The 22,017-nt window shown below is 44.2% G+C and overlaps 1 protein-coding gene across 1 annotated transcript in view; it reads left to right on the top strand.

Moving 5' to 3' along the window:
• TNS1 (tensin 1) overlaps positions 1-22,017 on the top strand; it is a gene marked incomplete in the record, with an annotated part of 696,726 nt that overhangs the window by 638,190 nt on the left and 36,519 nt on the right. The window contains 2 exon segments of the mRNA XM_077449641.1: positions 1,259-1,354; positions 10,734-10,763. Coding sequence (XP_077305767.1) covers positions 1,259-1,354; positions 10,734-10,763 — 126 coding nt within the window.

Below are 22,017 nucleotides of genomic sequence, written 5' to 3'. Positions count from 1 at the left end.
CCGGAGAACTCATAGGCCGCACTCCTTCCCGGAGAACTCATAGGCCGCACTCCTTCCCGGAGAACTCATAGGCCGCACTCCTTCCCGGAGAACTCATAGATCGCACTCCTTCCCGGAGAACTCATAGACTGCACTCCTTCCCGGAGAACTCATAGACTGCACTCCTTCCCGGAGAACTCATAGACTGCACTCCTTCCCAGAGAACTCATAGACTGCACTCCTTCCCAGAGAACTCATAGACTGCACTCCTTCCCAGAGAACTCATAGACCGCACTCCTTCCCGGAGAACTCATAGGCCGCACTCCTTCCCAGAGCATTCATAGGCCGCACTCCTTCCCAGAGCATTCATAGGCCGCACTCCTTCCCAGAGCATTCATAGGCCGCACTCCTTCCCAGAGCATTCATAGGCCGCACTCCTTCCCAGAGCATTCATAGGCCGCACTCCTTCCCAGAGCATTCATAGGCCGCACTCCTTCCCAGAGCATTCATAGGCCGCACTCCTTCCCAGAGAACTCATAGACTGCACTCCTTCCCAGAGCATTCATAGACCGCACTTTTGGTAGGTTTGCAGTTGTGCCATACTCTTTCCATTTTCAGATGATGGATTGAACAGAGCTCCGTGAGATGTTCAAAGCTTGGGAGATCTTTTTATAACTTAACCCTGCTTTATACTTCTCTACAACTTCATCCCTGACCTGTCTGGTGTGTTCCTTGGCCTTCATGATGCTGTTTGTTAACTAAGGTTCTCTAACAAACCTCTGAGGGCTTCACAGAACATCTGTATTTATACCGAGATTAAATTACACACAGGTGGACTCTATTTACTAATTAGATGACTTCTGAAAGCATTTGGTCCCACTAGATTTTATTTAGGGGTATCGGAGTAAAGGGGGCTGAATACAAATGTACTCCCCATACTTTTCACATATTTATTTGTAAAAAATAATTGAAAACCATTTATCATTTTCCTTACACTTCACAATTATGTGCCACTTTGTGTTGGTCTTTCACATAAAATACATTTATGTTTTTGGTTGTACCATGACAAAATGTGGAGAATTTCAAGGGGTGTGAATACTTTTTACTGTAAGTACCTGTAATAAATATAGAAAAAACAAAAACAAATGCAGCCATCACAGCGGGTATTAGTAAGCTGCAATATATCACATTTTTGGTTTTGGATTTAGAAATACTTTATGTATCTTTGTGTTTGTCAGCGAGCGTTCTCATGTTTTCTGCCTTCCGTGTTTCCCTCTAGCCTTGCGATCTCCTCCAGGATTGGCAAAGACACCCCTGTCAGCGCTGGGGTTAAAGCCACACAACCCAGCGGATATTCTGCTGCAGCAATCTGGAGGTGAGTGCGTTTTCATCACAGTAACTTGGCATGCAAAGCGTTCTTGGAATGAACAAGTTGGAGATTGTGACATCACCACCCCACCTCTCCACCTCGTCCAATCAGAAAATGCTTTGCATTCATTGAGAAAATGAAGTGTTCTCTGAATGGCGCCTGTGCCGAGTGAGCAAACCTCCTGTGTTCACAATGTACCAGGGCAGCCGCTTGGTATGGGACCTAGACATATGAAGATTACTGGAGTAATGGTGCCAACTAAAGTGATTTCCAGTTTGTAGAGCAGTGTTTCTCAACTTTTCTAATCCAGAGGGACCCCAAAAATAAATTCTAGGTCTCTGGGGAACGCTTTCTTAAGCCAACTATTGGTGATTAATGGCAAAAATTCCCTTTTGTGTTGGTGGTCAGTAAGAAAACTGCAACCCTTATATTGGTGGCCAGAATACCACTCTTACAGGCAGCTTATAAGATAGCTGGCATCATGCTGCTGGGTTTGCCAAGTGGTGAAGGTCCTGGAACCATGCAGGCACCACCAAATGAAAGGTCAATGAACCACAGCTAAGGGAACTCCTAGCAAGCTCTGAAGGAACCCTAGAGTTCCATGGGACCCTTGAGAATGTACATCGTTACTTTGATCCATACTGGGCTCCTATTTATATTTCTATAAATATAAATCCTCTATATTTAGTTGTGCAATGGTGATGGCAGACAATACTATCTTTTTTTGAATGGATGTCTACTCTTGGCTTTCTCCACTGGGGTCTTCAAGTCCAACACAGGAATTTTATGTTCTCTCCGTGTTTCCTCCAGTTGCTCCTGTTTCCTTCCACAACCCAGAACAGTATAGATACGTTAGCTTAAACTAGACCTTTCATGTAAAACTATATTATGCCTATTTTATTCCTCTCCACAATATTAAAAATCCAAGATTTTTTGTTTTCAAGGATTTCTTTGCTTGTAAGCTCCCCGTCCTCAGTTCTCACCTGGGCCAGGGCCGTCTTTAAGGCAGGGCAAAAGGGGCAGCTGCCCTGGGCCCCTGTCATTTTTGTGGGGCCCAAAGCAGCTGCCTCATACTTGCCAACTATCCCAGTTTAAATTCCCTTGTCCCTTGAAGTTTTAGTCCTGTGCTGTGTCCCGATATCTCAGTGTGAAGTGCTGCTGCTAATGCTGCCCAGCTCTGCCCTATTGTTGTGTACAGATGACTCACCTGCAGACCCTGTGTTTACATGTAAATAACCGGCAATCATATGTAAATAGGGATGGCATTCATATGTGCATAGCTGCATCCGGCGGCATGGATATGTAAATAAAGGTGGCATTCATATGTATATCATGCCCCCAGCAGTGAGGAGATGATGTGCTGTAACCTCTAGCAACAAATCAGTAAGCAGTATTACTGTAAGTAATCTCTAGCAACCGATCAAGAAGCAGAAATCATGTTCTGTAACATCTAGCAACTAATCAGTGGGCCGTAATGTGTGCTGTAACCTCTAGCTACCACAGTCAGGAAGCGGTAATGATACACTGTAACCTCTGGCAACCAATCACAATCGCTGCCTGATCTGATACAGTAAACTGATTTGGAGTCTACCTGCTATTTATTGTATGTCTCAGAGCAGGTGGAGAGTGAAATTGATTGGGGGGGGGGGGGGCCCTAAGAAAATATTTGCCCAGGGTCCTATCAATAATAAAGACGGCCCTGACCTGGGCAGAGGTGATGCTGTGGCATACTCCTACAGCCTCCCGGTATACCCACTTCTCATATCCCAGCATATTCATTTAGCAGTAGAACTCTGTGAGATCGCGTTTCCGACACCACGGCAACATAAACTTGTAAGTGGGGTGCGGCGTGGTGCGGCAGCAATAATCTCCACAGTAAGGTGCAATATAAAACTTGTATTGAAGTAACGTAACTACAGTTAACAATAACCCGTTGAGACCGCTATCCAGCTCAGAACACTCCAATCACGTGAAGAAATACGTTTCAGCCCAACCGACAGCGTCAGTTGAGAGGGGAGAGAATTCAGGCTGGCCGTCTCGTGCCCAATCAGGAAGGTATCCAGAGAGATGCGATCCTACTCTTCCCCTCCTCATTAGGAATCTTTTCCTATCCCTAACAGACAGGGTACCTGTCCCTACACTACCCACTCACATAAAGCATGCCAAACCCAGGGGCCAGGGTCTTAAATAGACTCCACTACATCTAAGATGGTCACCAGAGTCACATGGGTGGCCAGCATCCAATCGAATCGCTGCCCCAGTGACTGGGGAAACCACAGAGGAACCCTGTTCCCCATGACTTCCTCTCCCTCTGTATTTCCGCTGCGGTTGAGCGACACCTGCAGTGGAGACAGGACACTGCACCTGCCTGCAAACTACCTATCTTGGTGCCTTATCATGCACTGAGTGGGATCAGATGCTGATCAAGCTGCTTCAAGCTGCAAGAACCAGAAAAAAGAAAGGAAGAGTTTAAAACAAAGATCAACTATCCTTTTTGCCCCCGACCTAAGCTAACTCGCCCTTCTCCTCCTCAGATGGATTCTTCATCTGCCCATCTGGCTACCATCATTCTATGGTTTGTTTACATCCAGCAGTGTAAATCGTAACTGTCCTGGCCACACCTGTGCATTACAGCTCCATTGACTTTTATAGGACTACCTCTGGTCATTTCTGACCTTGGTAGAAGTCTATGGGGCTCTAGTGCATGGGGGGTTGACAAACAAATCATAGAACAACGGTGGTCAGATGCAGGGCTGTATTAACGTAGGGGCTTTTGGAGCTGCAGCTCCAGGCCCCTACCTTAATATAGGCCCAGACTCCATAATGATGGCAAAATATAATAAGTGTTACTAAAATACACTTGAAAAGTGTTCACGTTTATTACGTTGTGTTTATATTTTCTTTGTATCTGTCAGATTGGTAGCCATGGGCAGAATTTTCACGTCTCCATTACCCTAAGCCAACAGTGAAGCGTTACTGATGTCGTTGGCAAATATTTTCTCACACGACGGCCTTTGGCTCCCCGTGGTGGAAAGTCTGACCCTCTGTGTTAGAATGCTGTAGGACAATCAAAGCTCGGAAAGGTTGAAGTTTTTAGTGAAGACAACCACCTGGGCTACAGGGATTCTGGAGAATCTCTCAGGAAATCAAAACGCTTTCTCAGCTTGCGTGTTTTTCGCTATAGAACAGGAGGTGACCCCCCGCGGCTCGTTCGGTTCTCATCGGCAGGAAGGACATGCCGGGGGTGGGGGGGGGATCTCGTTGGTTTTCATGGCAGATGTAGCCAGTGCACGTTTCCCAGCTGTTGATACTCAGCTCTGTTCAGACAATTAAACGCGACAGATGTTGCAAAGGATTCTGGGCTGGCTGGAATTTATACAAGGAGCACTTAGAGCTTCTGGATCCTCTGTTTCTTCAGCTGCCCCATTTCTAGACAGGAAAAGGAAAACTGGCAGTTGCTAAGGGACCGATTTGTGATTTAATATAAATATATATATATATATATAATATTTTTTTTTTTTTTTTTTTTTTTTTTTTACATATGACCCCATATGACATTTGCTTGTGGGGTAAAATACCCACCCAGGGATAGAATAACAGTCCATATGGTAAAATAATGATCCATGGGGTTCAATACCAACCTGTAAAGGTAAAATACCATTCCATGGGGTAAAATGCCAATACATTAAGCCAATAATGATTCATGGGGTAGAATACTGATCTATACGTTAAATGAGTTAAATACCGTTCCACTAGATAAAACAAACATCCAGGGGATAGAATACCCATGCATTGGATAAAATACTGATCCACCGAGTAAAATAATGATCCATGTAGTAGCATGCTGACCTGTAAGTGTTAAATACCATCCCATAGGGTAAAATACCCATCCAGGGGGATAGCATACCCATCCATGTGATATAATACTGATCCACTGAATAACATAATGATCCATGGGTTGGGATACTGGGCTGTAAGGGTAAAATACCACTCCATGGGGTAAAATACCACTCCATGGGGTAAAATACCACTCCATGGGGTAAAATACCACTCCATGGGGTAAAATACACATCCATGGGATAAAATACCACTCCATGGGGTAAAATACACATCCATGGGATAAAATACCCATCTATGGGATAAAAATACTGATCCACAGAGTAAAATAATGATCCATGTGGTAGAATACTGATCTGTAAGGCTATAATACCATTCCATGGGGTAAAATACACATCCAGGGGATAGAATACCCATCAATGGGATATAAATACTGATCCAATGAGTAAAATAATTATCCATGGGGTAGAATACTGACCTGTAAGGGTAAAACACAAATACATTAAGCCATTAATGCTCAATGGGGTAGAATACTGATCTGAGGTTAAAATATCATTCCGTGGTTTAAAATACACATCCAGGGGGCTAGAATAATAATTAATGGGACAAAATACTGATCCACTGAGTAAAATAACGATTTGTGGGGTAGAATACGGATCTGTAACAATAAAATACTATTCCATAGGGTAAAATACTGATCCATGCAGTAATATAATGATCCCTGGGTTAGGATATTGATTCATGAGATAGAATTACAATCCATGGGGTGAAATACCAATCAATGGAGTAGAATACCAAATATTTGGAGTAGCATTACCAGTCCAGTGGGTTGAATACACATCCCATGGGGTAAAATACCAATCCACGTGGTGAAGTACCAAACCATAGAGTTAAATGTTGATACGTAAAACAATCTATATAATACTGATCTGTGGAGAAGAATACCAGTCCGTGGGGGTAGAATACTGATCCTCAGAGCAGAATGCCAACCCATGGGGTAAAAAGTGATCCATAGGGTTAAATGCTGCCAGAAATGTTCTTTGTTCATGTTCATGAAATATCAATTTCATGTGAAAAAATTACCATTCCAAACCTGTGGCTATAGTATGTTTGTAAATGGAATGTTTTATTAAGAAAGGTATTGTGAGGCAACATAAGAACCCCAGGTCAAGCAATCCTATATCTTAGTGAAGTGAACCTACAGACGGCCATCTCTCTCTAGCATCTACCTATGTAAATAGGTGAGTTATGAGAGACGACACAGAGATCTAAACAGATCCGCTAAAGTTGCCTTAACATGGGACACGGTCCAGTATAGCGTCCTGCAGGCTTCCAACAATCAATTAAACTTTTGAGCAGCAATTGTTGAACAATACAGATTGTGGGCAATTACTTGATGGTGCTGCTTGGCAGAAGAATGGCAGCCTGCTGGGTCCCTCCACCCAACTTGTCCTTGGCATTGGTCACTGCAGAATGCCCTCTGTTCTGGTTCCATCTGTCTTTGTCTGGAAGGTTCTTAGGACCAATGCCCGGTTTTATGTGTTTTGGAAACCCCCCCAATGGCATGCTCTGATCTTCGCTTGCCTTATGCTAAAGCTTGCAGGAATAATGCCGAGTTAGTCTCATGTAGAGAGGTGTCGTCAGTTGTGTCATTTGCTATTCCAGTGTGACGCTGCAACAAGCCGCTTTGCCTGCAATGCTCATACAACTGAATAGGGCCACCAAAGAAACCACACAAAGCAGGTTTCAGGAATCGGCAGCAAGCAATAGCGTAGAGATTAAGGCACAAGATCCACTCTGTGCATGGTTGTAGGCAGGGGCAGACTGACCATTGGGCCACTTGGGCACTGCCCGAGGGCCCCATGCCACTAGGGGGCCCCATCAGGGTTGCCAGCCTCAGTAAAACCAGGGACAGTATGTAAAAATGTGTGTTTTTTTTTTACATCTGTCTCTGAAATGTCCCTTACCGACATCCTTTTGGTCTAAAAATCCCGAGATTATAGCTGCCCCACCTCTCCAGTATCTTCTCAGCCAATAGAAACATGTCTGTGTATACTGTGTGATTGTATACTGTGTGTGTGTTTGTGTCTACTGTGTGGCCCCATAATCTCTAATTGCCTGGGGGCCCCATAATCTCCTATTGCCCGGGGGGCCCCATGAGTTGTCAGTCCGCCCCTGGTTGTAGGTTCGAGGTACACCTCTGTTGACTACAGTCCATAGAGGTAGGTTGAGAGCACTATTTTAAAGGAATCTTGTACACTTTTACTAAACCATTGTAATCTCCCACCAAGAGTTGCATTCTTTTGGACACCAGGTTCTCCTTCCTTCTCATTCAAGCATTGGTTCTCCTGAAGCACCAGCTCCGTCATATCAGTAAGGTAGCAGCCCAAACTTCCTAAGGGAGATCAGGACCACCACTTACCTGCGGAACCACCTAACTATCAGTAATCTGAACCAGTCCAGCGCAGTCTCTAGCTTTAATTAGTAAGGTCATTTTTTTTTTTAAGCAGTTACCCATAGATACGTTTTTGCACTGTGGAGGAAACTGGAGCACCCGGAGGCACCCCACATGGAAGAAACATACCAACTCCATGCAGATGGAGAAGAACTGAATTAAAAGCACAGTGTGGCACAGACTGATAAGACGCACAAAATGAAACGCCTATCCAAGTTGGTTCCTGGCAAGTCTACCGCTAAATTATTCAAGTCCTGGTTTGGCTCGCCACCGCAATACTATACACAGATTTCCAGGAATAACCGCTCGGCTGAAACAAGCCAACTCCTTTATTTCATTAATCTAAAGATAAAGACAACATCCACAGCAAAACATGCCGGAACTAACGCGTTTCACACTGCTATGAACTTAACCACTTGCAGTAAATGTATTGTGGTGGGGTGGCCACGGGCAGTCCCTGTTGCGTATATCTATGTGACTATCGTTTTCTGGGTCTACGGGCGCCCCCTGCCAACCAGAGCTGTGATTGGGCACAACACGAGTTTGGCAGCTGATTGCAGTCAATGATTTTGGCTGAAGTCAGCTGGTCGGCTGTGTCCAATCGCAACACAAAACACAGAACTCTGTGTCCGGGGGAAACAGAGATCTGGCTGTTTTTATCTCCCTGCAAAGCACACAACCCCTTGATTGCCACTGGATATTGACCCCTTCCCAGCCAGTGTCATTAGTACAGTGAGAGTGTATAGTATTAGCACTGATCACTGTATTAGTGTCACTATTGGTGTCAGTGTACCTCCCAGCCAGTGTCTGTTAGCTCCAGATTGCCCGCCACACTAAGGCCGTGTACACACGGGCGGATTGTCTGTCCAACTTAGTCCGCTGAACCGTGTTTCAGCGGACAATCCGCTCGTGTGTGGGCTTCAGCGGACTTTTTCAGTGGACAATCTGACGAACAAAGTCTTACGGAATTTCCGTAAGACAGTCCGTTCAAACTTGGTTTTGTCCGTCCAAACTTGGTTTCAGCAGACAGTCCGCTCGTGTGTAGGCAAGTTGGACGGACTAAGTATGGCGCATGCTCAGAAAGGATTTACACGGCCGAAGGTTGCATTGCAGTGTATAGGACGTCGTTTTTCTAGTCCCGTCGTACGTGCTGTACACGTCATCACGCACGCTTTCAGCGGACTGTCTGCTCATCGTGTGTGGTCAAGTCCGTTCATGCAAATTTTGAACGGACTGTCTGTCGGATTGTCTGACGAACTTAGTTGGCCAGACAATCCGCCCGTGTGTACGCGGCCTAACACAGTCCCACTATAAGTCACTGATCACCGCCATTACCAGTATAGCGTCACAGTGTAAATTCCAGTATATATACTATAGTAAACTCTGTTACACCACTCATACCTACAGGTAAGCCTTAGGCTGAGTTCATACCATTGCAAATTGGATGTGGGTTCCCTGCATCCAATTCGCAATAGCAGGAGATTTTGACCCGCTGGAGTCGGTTCACATATCTACCACAGCGGGTCTGTCTTTTGGTACATTTTAGGTTTTGGGACATTTCACATCCAAATTCAGCCCAAAATTTGGGCTGAAATCGGACCTGAAAAGGTGAACCAGAATGCACTGGACCCCTGCTGTGAGCTGGATGTGGCGATGGTGTGAACCCAGCCTTATTAAAGACTTACCTGTAGGTACTGTGAATATCTCCTAAACTTTCACTGTTTAGGAGATATTCAGAGTGCATTCAGCCGGTGACGTCACTGGCGTATGTGCTCTGAAGGTCTGGCATGCTCTGCCGGATCTCCAGAGCCTGTGCCGCAAGCGGCGAGAGTGGCGTCAGTGCGCCTCCGGGCCACTCGTGTAGCCGGGGGTCAAGAACCCGCAAGGAAGACCGGGGGAAGATGGAAGCCCTCTCAGCTGTGACAGAGCTTAGTTTTAAGGTAAATCTCTCATAATGTACTAGTATGTGATGCATACTAGCACATTATGACATTTCCTTGCAGGGAAATTTAGTTTTTTCTTCAACTGCAGTTTACTACAGTTTTAAAGCGGTTGTATCGTCCGCTTGGTCATTTTTACCGACAGGTAAGCCTATAATAAGGTTTACCTGTAGGTAAAATGAATCCTCGCCGGACCTTCACTGCGCATGCACCACTGACGTCAGCGGCTGCATGCAAGGTGACTATCTCCTAAACCGTACAGGTTTAGGAGATAGTCACCTTGCATGCAGCCGCTGACGTCAGCGGTGCATGCGCAGTGAAGGTCCGGCGAAGGTCAAGCGTATCGTGACGGATCTTGCCGGAACGGAGTGCTGGAGCCGTGAAGCCGGAAGAAAAGCAGAGGGAACATGTTGGCTCCCTCAGCGGTGACTGGGCGGCTCTGTAGGAGCTTTGTTCTAAGGTAAGTATTTCATAATGAGATAAAGTATGCTGTCCGTACTAGCTCATTATGCCTTTGCCTTACAGCTTTTTTTTTTTTTTTTTTTTTTTTTTTTTTTTTTTTTTTGGGCGTACAACCGCTTTAAGCATAGCATGCTATGATTAAGCACACAGCAGCATGAAATGCGTTAGTCCCTCCATTTCTCCTGTTCTGCTGTGGATGTTGTCTTTATTTCAGTATGCGGTTATCCCTGGAAATTTGTGTAGAGATGGATAAGAGATAAGGAGCATCCCCAAATTTAGGATTACTCAACAAGGCAGCACAATGTTAATTTGCAAATTGCATCGCAACCAATCCGATTTTAGTTCACTGTCATAACAACTTCTCATTGGCTGCTTCTGTGTTGCTGAACTTTGCCAGCGTATTCATCCATTCTGTGTCTGTTATTGGTTCCGCGCCGGAGCCCGGCGTGAGTGGAAATTTACTGAGGCTAATTGCTTGCCGTCAGCGCGATGAAAAAGATTGCTTTAAATGTCAGAGTTTTCCAGCTCCCCTTTGTATGTCGATTGTCAGATATGTTCGAAGATTTATCTGCACCGGGGCCGTTTTACTTTTATGTTCTTCTATTTGCTGACACGCTCTGAAATTGCTTGTTTGTTGCCGTTCTCTGCTTCCCGTATGAATTCCTGTTCTGTCTCTTCCTTCCAACATCAGAGATTGAGACATTTATTGACTATGAGGACGGTAAGTTCCTGCACTGCGAGGAGTTGGCTTGGTTTGCTCAACTGACTTTTATCTCGTCTTGTTACATTTGTTTCATAACTACATTTTTACATCGCTTGAGGATTTTACATTTCATTTTTTATTTTTTGATTAACACAAGTTTAATCTGCTAATATTTTGCCTTCTCTGTTTTTCTCCCCCCTCCACCCTCATCAACATGCTAAGAAAAAACATTCTGTTTTCATTACATTCCCATGTATACACATGTCAGTACTTGCTCTAACGCCACATGTGACCTGAATGAAGAGGGTCCAAAAGTTCAATATAATTTCAGCCTTGAAAGGATTGAAGTGGTCGTAAAAAAACAAAAAAACAAAACAAACTGCAAGACAAAGGCATCATGAGCTAGTATGCATCGCATACTACATACTATGCTGATCCATAGGGTTAAATACCTACCAGTTTAGGGGAATTAAACTCAGCTGTTGGTTCTCACAATCAAGGGTCAGGCTTGGAGACGAGTAGCTATAGCAGTAGAGAGGCTCCAACCAACCAGCTGGATATATCCACAAATGGATCACCCAAGCGAATGACGTGGGCTAACCAAGATTCGGGGTCTAAGCACTAACCGGTATTCACCAGCGCTCCTAATGGTGGATGTGGACGTGTTCGTGTCAGGTCCGAAGGGTGTGAGCAAGCCAGGGTCTAGTAGCAGATATAGCAGGTTGGCATCAAGCAGAAGCATAGTCAGTAAACAAGCCAAAGGTGGCAAACAAGTGGGTTGCAGGTTGGGAACAAGCAGAAGCATAGTTAGGAACAAGCCAAAGGTTGGTTACGAGTGGTAGTGGAGAAAAGGACAGTGGCAGGTATGCAAAGGAGCAAGACATCAGCTCTAGAGAGCACAATAATCTGGCAAACAGCAAGTACAAATGCATGGCTTCAAATTGAAGCTCATGGGGGGGAACAAGGAGTTCAAGGTTCACCAGAAACAAGGTATAAGGCAAGATTATCCAAGGAATCAGGCAGGATGTCCAGCATCTCAAGTGGCTCAGCAAGAAGAGCTACCGCCAGATGCAGCAGAGGTTGTGGGTTCAGATCCTGGTCCTGACATTGGTAGTGTAGAGGGCTCAGAGGCAGCTCTCTATTTACAGGAAGGACCCTCAGAGGAGGTAAAGATAGTGTAAGAGAAATGAGAGCTCCAGACCAATATCCAACAGTCCATCATAAAACTTATTCCACATAAACAACCAACACCTTTTGGACCATCCGTTTCATTCTTTCTTCTCATTATTACAGTCCATGACCCTTTGTCGGCAATCCACCATTTTTTTTAACCAGCCCTGATGAAGGTGGAGTTCTTGGACCCTTGAAATGTGCTGGCTGTTTTTGGGGAATACATTTTATGATGTGTATATGGTGGATATCTGTGTGGCGCTCTCTTTTATCTTAAGCCGCGTACACACGGGCGGACTGTCTGGCCAACTAAGTCCGTCAGACAATCCGACAGACAGTCCGTCCTACTTTTGAATGAACGGACTTGACCACACACGACGAACAGACAGTCCGTTGAAAGCTTGCGCGATGACGTGTACAGCACGTACGACGGGACTAGAAATACGACGTCCAATACACTGCAATGCAACCTTTCGCCGTGTAAATCCTTTCTGAGCATGCGCCATACTTAGTCCGTCTAACTAGCCTACTCACGAGCGGACTGTCCGCTGAAACCAAAGTTGGACGGACTGTATTACCGAAATTCCGAAAGACTTCGTCCGCCAGACTGTCCGCTGAAAAAGTCCGCTGAAGCCCACACACGAGCGGACTGTCCGCTGAAATGTGTTTCAGCGGACTAAGTTGGACAGACAGTCCGCCCGTGTGTACGCGGCCTTACACTACAGCGACTCATTAATTTACAGAAGCAAAAAATTGAATGCCCCCCCCCCCCAACCATTCACACAAGCTTTGCACATTCGTCAAGCGGCTAGGATATACATTCCCAAATTTGGACATTATACAGGGAGTTATGGCTTGGCTAAAGCATGGCATGTAAACAGACCACGTCTGGGATATTTAAACATGAGCAGAACACAATACAGTGAAATCATGGCTATTAGTCGCAAGGTATTAAAAATAGATTGTGAAAAGCTGACGTTGGCCTGGATAGAGACGAGCCGTCACCGAGCATCACCGACAGCCAATCTTTCCTTATAAGAGTCTCAGAAGAGGCATTGTCTGTCCTGTAGGTCATTGTTCTAGACGTGTACTATGGGGGGGTGGAAGGTGCAGGATCATAAAACACAGCTGCCTGCACTCTGTTGGATGTATTTATGGGGATATGTACAGAATTATAGGCTGGTTATGTCAGTGATTGTAGTAAGAGAAACTCTAGACAGTTTTTTTTTTTTCCTTTTAAACCGTTCACAGCAATCTGCCAACAATTCTTTAAAAAAAAATTCTGGTTTTCAAATGATCGGAAACTGAAATGCAAAATCAACAAATGTGGTTTATAGGTGGGGTAAAATATCAATCCAGGAGGTACAATACCGATCCATGGGGTAAAATATCAATCCAGGAGGTACAATACCGATCCATGGGGTAAAATACCAATCCAGGAGGTACAATACAGATCCATGGGGTAAAATATCAATCCAGGAGGTACAATACCGATCCATGGGGTAAAATATCAATCCAGGAGGTACAATATCGATCCATGGGGTAAAATATCAATCCAGGAGGTACAATACCGATCCATGGGGTAAAATATCAATCCAGGAGGTACAATACCGATCCATGGGGTAAAATATCAATCCAGGAGGTACAATACCGATCCAAGGGGTAAAATATCAATCCAGGAGGTACAATACCAATCCAGGAGGTACAATATCGATCCATGGGGTAAAATATCAATCCAGGAGGTACAATACCGATCCATGGGGTAAAATACCAATCCAGGAGGTACAATACAGATCCATGGGGTAAAATATCAATCCAGGAGGTACAATACCGATCCAAGGAGTAAAATATCAATCCAGGAGGTACAATACCGATCCATGGGGTAAAATATCAATCCAGGAGGTACAATACCAATCCAGGAGGTACAATACAGATCCATGGGGTAAAATATCAATCCAGGAGGTACAATACCGATCCATGGGGTAAAATATCAATCCAGCAGGTACAATATCGATCCATGGGGTAAAATATCAATCCAGGAGGTACAATATCGATCCATGGGGTAAAATATCAATCCAGGAGGCACAATACCGATCCATAGGGTTAAATACCTACCTGTGGGGTAAAATATCAATCCAGGAGGTATAATACCGATCCATGGGGTAAAATACCAACCTGTGGGGTAACATACAAATCAAGGAGGTTGAATACCAACCCATAAGGTAAAATACAAACCTGCGGTGTAAAATATCGATGGAGGGAGTAAAATACTGATCCATTGGGTAAATATCAATCCAGGAGGTACAATACAGATCCATTGGGGTAAAATGTCAACCTGTGGGGTAAAATATCGATCAAGGGAGTAAAGTACTAGTTCATGGGGTAAAATATCAATCCAGGAAGTAGAATACCAATCCATTTGATAAAGTGACGACCTGTGGGGTAAAATATCGAACCAGGGAGTAGAATACCGATCCATGGGGTAAAATATCAATAAGGGAGGTACAATACCGATCCATGGGGTAAAATGCCTACCTGTGGGGAAAAAATATCAATCCAGGAGGTGGCATATCAATGCATAAGGGAAAATACCACCCTGTGGGGTAAAATATTGATCGAGGAGTAAACTACTGATTCATGGGGTAAAATAACAATCCAGGAGGTAGAATATCAATCCATTCGGTAAAGTACCGACCTGTGGGGCAATTATTGAACCAGGGAGTAGAATACTGACCCATGGGGTAAAATATCAATACAGGTGGTAAATTACTGATCCATGGGGTACAATACTGACCTGTGGGGTAAAATATCTAGTAGATAGAATGCTGATCCATGGTCAAAATACCGAACTGTGGAGTCTTTATTTTACTGACCCATAAGGGTAAAACTCAAATCCATGGGTAACATTTTATTCCTTAGGGTAAAAGACAGATCCATGGGGTTGAACTCCAATCCATTGGGTAAAATACTGATCAGTGGGTATTTACCAATTCAGAGGGTAAAATAGCAATATAGGAGGTTGAATACTTATCCATGGGGTATAATACTGACCTGAGGATAAATATTGATCCAGGAAGTAGAATAACCATCCATGGGGTAAAATACCAACCTGTGGGATAAAATATCAATCCAGGAGGTAGAATACCAATCAATGAGGTAAAATACTGACATGTGTGGTAAAATATTGATCCAGGGGGGTCGAATACCGATCCATGGGTTAGAATATCAATGCAGGAGGTACAATACCAATCTATGGGGTAAAATATTGATCCATGGGGTAAAATAATGACTTGTGGGGTAAAATTTCAATACTGGGGGTAGGACACTAATCCATGGAGTAAAATACCGACCTGTGGGGGTCTGTATTTTACCGATCCATAAGGGTAAAACAGCAACCCATAGGTAATATACCAAGATCCATGGGGTAGAGTTCAAATCCATTGGGTAAAATACTGATCGCTGAGTTAATTACCAATCCAGGGGGTAGAATACCAATATAGGAGGTAGAATAGGTGTCCATGGGGTAAAATACTGACCTGTGCGGTAGAAAACCAATCCTCGGAGTAAAATATCAATCAATGGGGTAGAATAGTAACCCGTAAGGGTAAAATACTTTTCCATGGAGTAAAATACCAGTGTGGAGGGGGGGGGGGGGTGTAAGACAGGTACGCGATTTAGAAAATTTGAATCCATACATAAAATACAGGTCCATGGGAGTGAATTCTGATCCATAGGGGGTACAAGAAAATACCGGTTGATCTGCCAGAAATGCACTCAGCTCCTAAGTCCTGTTGTCGGCTGACAACACGTAAAATGTTTGTGGACTGAGAGGTGTCAGCTCTGCCCATTTGTCATTTGGTAAAATACGAAAAACCCTTTTATTCCACATATTTAAAACATAGGCCAGCCTTTCTCAACCTTTTTAACATGGAGGAACCCTTAAACAAAAAGTTTCTGGTCTCGATGAACCACTGCTGATGATTACTATATCAACAGTTTCAATTACATTAGCATGATAGTGTAATGAAGGCTCTTTACGTTTGTGGTCAATGAGCATAATCCCCCCTTACAGATAGCTAAAAAGATCATTGATGTCGGTAGTTTCTTATCCGAGAGGTAAAACTCGCTAATTTCTCAAAGAAGACCTAGCAATGTCTGAAGGAACCCTGGTTGACCCTGGTTGAAAAAGGTTAGACCAGGGTTTCTCAACCAGGGTTCCATGGAACCTTGGGGTTCCTCCAGAGGTTGCTAGGGGTTCTTTGAGCAATTGGCAATTTCTGCCTCTCAGATAAGTTGCCTCTGACACCATTGATCTTTTTAGCTTTCTGTAAGGGAGCAATTCTTCCCAATGACCACAGGTGTAAAGAGCATTCTTCCCACTGACCATCACACTAATGTATCATGAGTTGAAGATAAAGTAATTTTTAGTAGGGGTTCCCCCGAGATCGAAAAGTTATTTCAAGGGTTCCTCTGTGTTGAAAAGGTTGAGCAAGGCTGACCTAGACACTAATCATTCTGTAGTCCAGAATAGCATGGAAAGTTTGTACAGAAACCGGACAGCTCTGAATTTCTGGTAGGGTCAACGAGTATTTTTTGCACTTATTGAATCAGTATATCAAAACGGTTGGTTTATTTAACATACCCAAAGGGGGCAAATAATAAATGTTCATTATGGTTTCCATGGAAAGTAGACACCAAAATGGTATATTTGCTCAGTATTGTGGTGGTGTTTGTTCAGCAAGGGTTGTAGCTTTCCTGAAGTTGAACGGAGTTTGTTTTATGGGGTCAGTTTAGGTGAAAACAGATCTTAGGAGTTCCTGCGAACACGCCAACGCGTGACTCGGGGACCACACAGGTGCCATGCTTTGTACAATCCACCATAGACTGCCAAGTTTCCCATTTGACATCGTCTACTTGAACCTGACCCTTTTCTGGCACTTCAATCCAACTTGAATGTTTGACCTCGGTGACAGCTGCACCACACAAGAGACAGACGTGCCCGCTACGTCACCCAGCTGACACGGCCCTTTTGTGGTGGCTGAGTCCTGCCTGTGAATTTCCCCCCCATTGTGTTTGTAGGCAAATACATCAGCTGATTAGGGGATGGTGTCACGAGTGCCAGCAAGACTGGGCTACGTCAGAATGTTTAACTTTCTACAAGAAAAGGAGGCCCTCAACTCCCACGATCCCACACAGAGGGGCGAAACAAAAGGGACTGGGCCGTTCATTCTCACCCGTCTTGTAGGATATATAGATTAGTGAATGAATGTGGTGGGGTTAGCCTTACAATTTCTAGACTTAGAATGCTTAACAAAGTAGAACTAAAAAGGAAAAATGGGAAAAGTTGTTAGGAGGCCATCTCAGGCTAAAGTGTACATGACAACAGACTGATTTTTAATTGTGTAGATTTTTTTTTTTTTTTTTTTAAGGATTTTGTGATCTACCTTGCATACAAGAAGACAGAACTTACACTAAATTTCCAAAATTATTAGGACGCCTTTACACACACATGAACTTTGAAATTTCCGCCATTGTGTTTGTAGGCAAATACATCAGCTGATTAGGAGATGGTGTCACAAGTGCCAGAAAGACTGGACTACGTCAGAATGTTTAACTTTCTACAAGAAAAGGAGGCATCCCAGTCTTAGTCCGTAGGGTTCAATATTGAGTTGGCCCACCCTTTGCAGCTATAACAGCTTCAACTCTTCTGGGAAGGCCGTCCACAAGGTTTAGGAGTGTGTCTATGGGAATGTTTGACCATTCTTCCAGAAGGGCATTTGTGAGGTCAGGCACTGATGGACGAGAAGGCCTGGCTCTCAGTCTCCAAAAGAGTTCGATCAGGTTGAGGTACAGGCCAGTCAAGTTCCTCCACCCTAAACTCACTCATCCATGTCTCTATGGACCTTGCTTTGTACACTGGTGCGCAGTCATGTTAAAACAGGAAGGGGCCATCTCCAAACTGTTCCCACAAAGGTGGGAGCATGATATTGTCCAAAATATCTTGGTATGCTGACACCTTAAGCGTTCCCTTTACTGGAACTAAGGGGCCAAAATCAACCCCCGAAAAACAACCCCCCACCACAATCTCCCCTCCACCAAATTATTCGGATCAGTTCACAAGGTACGGTCTATAAAAACATGGATGAGAGCATTTGGGGTGGAGGAACTTGACTGGCCTGCACAGAATCCTGACCTCAACCCTATAGAACACCTTTGGGATAAATTAATGCTGTGACTGCGAGCCAGGCCTGCTTGTCCAACGTCAGTGCCTGACCTGACAAATACGCTTCTGGAAGAATGGTCAAATGTTCCCATAGACACACTCCTAAAGATTGACGCTGTTATAGCTGCAAACGGTGGGCCAACTCAATATTGAACCCTACAGACTAAGACGGGGATGCTATTAAATTTTATGTGCGTGTAAAGGCAGGCGTCCCAATATATTTGGTATTATATATTCTTAAAGCTCAACTGAACTTTCAGTTGAAATTAGGTTAACCCCTTGTCGCTGACCTCACACAAACATGCAACCCCACTAAACTGGGCTTTTTTTTTTTTCCATGGGGCCAAATATTTGAGGTCAGTGACAAGGGATTAACCTAATTTCAACTGAAAGTTCAGTTGAGCTTTAAGAATATACACTATATTACCAAATATATTGGGACGCCTGCCTTTACACACACATGAAATTGAATGGCATCCCAGTCTTAGCCCTTGTACACACGGTCGGAGATTCCGACGGAATGTGTCCTATCGGACCGTTTTGTCGGATAATCCGACTGTGTGTGGTATGCATCGGACTGTTTCCGTTGGAATATCCGTAGGACCCAATTTTCCAACTTGTTGGAAATATTTTCCGACAAACTGGTCCGATCGGACATACTCCGATCATGTGTAGAGAATTCCGATCGGACAAAGTGCCACGCATGCTCAGATCAAATTCCTACACCAAAGCTACTAGCCTGAACGTAGTCCCGTCGTAACGAAATAACGTCATCACGTTCTGAATGATCGGATTTTCCGACAACTTTGTCCAACCGTGTGTATGCAACAGTTTCGGACAAAATCCGTCGGACAAAATCCAACGGATTTGGTTGGCAGAATGTCCAACCGTGTGTACAAGGGCTTAGTCCGCAGGGTTCAATGTCTCTCTCTGTGCTGGGAGTGCAAAAAAAAACTCAAGTGCTCAAAACTTAGCACTAAACTGCATGATTACCCCCTAAGCATAAACGCCCCTCCCTCCCTGTACAAATCAACCCCCTGATGAAATCCACCCTCCCAGTACAAATATTTGCCCCCCCATCCCCCAAATCCCACCAGCACAAATGCTCCTAGCACAAATCCTCTCCCCCTAAATGTTCCCTCCAAGTACACATCCTCTCCCCCACTCCAAATCCCCTTCTCCCAGCACAAATCCCCTCAATCTCCCCTCTTAGCACAAATGCCCCCCTAAAAATATCCCTCCTAGAACAACTACCTCTCCACCATATCACCTCTTCTAGCACAAACACTCCCAGTCCCTCCTCCTAGCACATATCCTCTTCTCTCATCCTCCCACCCAACATAGACCCCCCTAAATCCCCACTCATAGCACCCCCTCCCCCCGTTTCTCCTCTTAGAACAATTTTTACCCCCTGCCACCCCCAAATTCCCCTACTAAACACAAATCCCCCCCCCCCCCCCAAAATCTCCTCATGGTGCCCTCCCACCTCACATGATAATACAGTGCCCAGGGCAGTCATCCATCCTGCCCACTCCTTGTCTTGGCAATGGCTGTTGGCACAGGACAGACTTTTTTTATTTCTTGTGACTGCTTTAGAAAGAAAACAAACTGTAAGACAATGAACACTCTTTACTTTCATAGTCATAGAATGTATCAATTAGTTCCACTTTACTGAACGTTCAAATTAAATCTATGGGTACAATTAAAAATGACACATACAGTATATCACTAGCAGTAAAAGACAATTGTACCTGTAGTTTAAGTTATTTAATTCCCCCATCCCCTGGAATGCAGCCCACTAGGTTACATCGTTTTCTTCCTCCCCATTGCAGTGGTTTTCATTCCACCCTTCTGGGAAGGCTTTCCACCAGATTTTGTAGTGTGTGGGAATTTGTGCCTCTTCAGCCAAAAGTGCATTAGTGACGTCAGTTACTGATGTTGGGTGAGAAGACCTGGCTCACAATTGGAGCTCCAGTTCATCTCAAAGGAGGTCAGTAGGGTTGAGGTCAGGACTTTGAAGGCTATGTGAATTCTTCCACCCAAACTTATCAAAATATGTATTTTTTGGAGATGTCGGTTGAGAAGACCTGGTTTCTTCCAATTCATCCCAAATGTGTTCGTTAGGTTGAGGTCAGGGCTTTGAGTTTGGGTGGAGGAATTCAAGTGGCCTTCACAAAGCCCTCACCTAAACTCTACTGAACACATTTGAGATGAATTGGAAGGAGCCAGGTCTTCTCAAAGACGTATTTTGATGAATTTTTGGTGGAGGAATTCAAGTGGCCTTCACAAACTATGTATTTTTGGAGACACTGGCAGTAAAAAGCAATTGTACCTGTAGTTTGTTATTTAATTAATTCCCTCATCTCTTGGAATACAGCCCACTAGATTACATAATTTCCTTCCTCCTCATTCCAGTGGTCTTCATTCCACCCTTCTGGGAAGGCTTTCCACCAGATTTTGTAGTATGTGGGAATATGTGCCTCTTCAGCCAAAACTGCATTAGTGATGTCAGTTACTGATGTTGGGTGAGAAGACCTGGCTCACAATCGGCACTCCAGTTCATCTCAAAGGGGGTCAGTAGGGTTGAGGTCAGGGCTTTGAAGGCTATGTGAGTTGCTCCACCCAAACTCATCAAAATATGCCTTTTTTTGGAGATGTCGGTTGAGAAGACCTGGTTTCTTCCAGTTCATCCCAAATGTGTTCGATAGGTTGAGGTAAGGGCTTTGAGTTTGGGTGGAGGAATTCAAGGGGCCTTCACCCAAGCCCTCACCTCAACCCTACTGAACACATTTGACATGAATTGGAAGGAGTCAGGTCTTCTCAAAGACATATTTTGATGAATTTTTGGTGGAGGAATTCAAGTGGCCTTCACAAACTATGTATTTTTGGAGACGTTGATTGAGAAGACCTGGCTCCTTCCAATTCATCTCATAGGTGTTCAGTGGGGTTAAGGTCAGGGCTCTGTGATAGATACACCAAACTCATCAAACTGTGTCTTTAGGGAGCTGGCTGTGTACAGAGGACCACAGTCTTGCTGGAACAGGACAGGGTCTTCCCCAAACTGTTAGCACAAGGTTGGAAAAGCACAATTGCCTAAAATGTATTTGCATGCTGTAGGAATAGCAGTACCCTTCACTAGAAACTCATGAACTCAAACTACTGGTGGCATGGCTACATCAGTTTGGACATATAGGAGGTGTGATGGTCAGGTTTCCTCAAATTTAGCCATAGGCCAGCTGTGCATTTTACCTTTTCATCCTGACTAATCAGGCTTTAAGTGTTCTGACAGATTCCTGAACGGTTTATAATGTCAGCCATCTATTTTTTAGAAATTGTATTATAGAAATATGTAGAATTACTATATGATGATCTGTGAAGAGCTTGGTGCCACCAGCCAGTGTTGGGAGATGGAGGAAGAAAGGGTGTAAAGGGCACAGGGATGAAAGTAGGGCACAGAGAAAGAGAGACCCATTGAAGCATGAATAGAACGAACTTGTGTATAAAAGGAGAATTAACTATTCATGGCACACTCTGCGGATTCCTCGTCTCGTCTTTTGTCCCTGTGAGAAAGTACTTGTGAGAGAGGTGGAAATCAATTAATCTGTTGTTCATTCTTTGGGAAATGTCACGGCAGACGGTGACAAACTCAACACTGCAATGGCGAGCTTTAAATACGGGCAATTATCAAATACATTATTTAATATGTCTAAAAATACAAAGATGTAGTCGCAACATTGCAAGATGATTGTCTCTGCACATTACTTTTTTTTTTTTTTAAACTGTATGTATAGCCAAATCTTTTCGTTTTGGATGGATTACGGAAGGGTTCTAAACCACTGGTAGGTTTTTCCATTGCTTGGGATGTTTCCCTTCTCTTTC

This window comes from Lithobates pipiens, unplaced genomic scaffold (assembly GCF_037356315.1).
Source record: "Lithobates pipiens isolate NorthernLeopardFrog02 unplaced genomic scaffold, aLitPip1_a1.2 Scaffold_22, whole genome shotgun sequence".
NCBI lineage: Eukaryota > Metazoa > Chordata > Amphibia > Anura > Ranidae > Lithobates > Lithobates pipiens.
The sequence above is the reverse complement of the archived record's forward strand: the minus strand, read 5'-3'. Positions and strand labels throughout refer to the sequence as shown.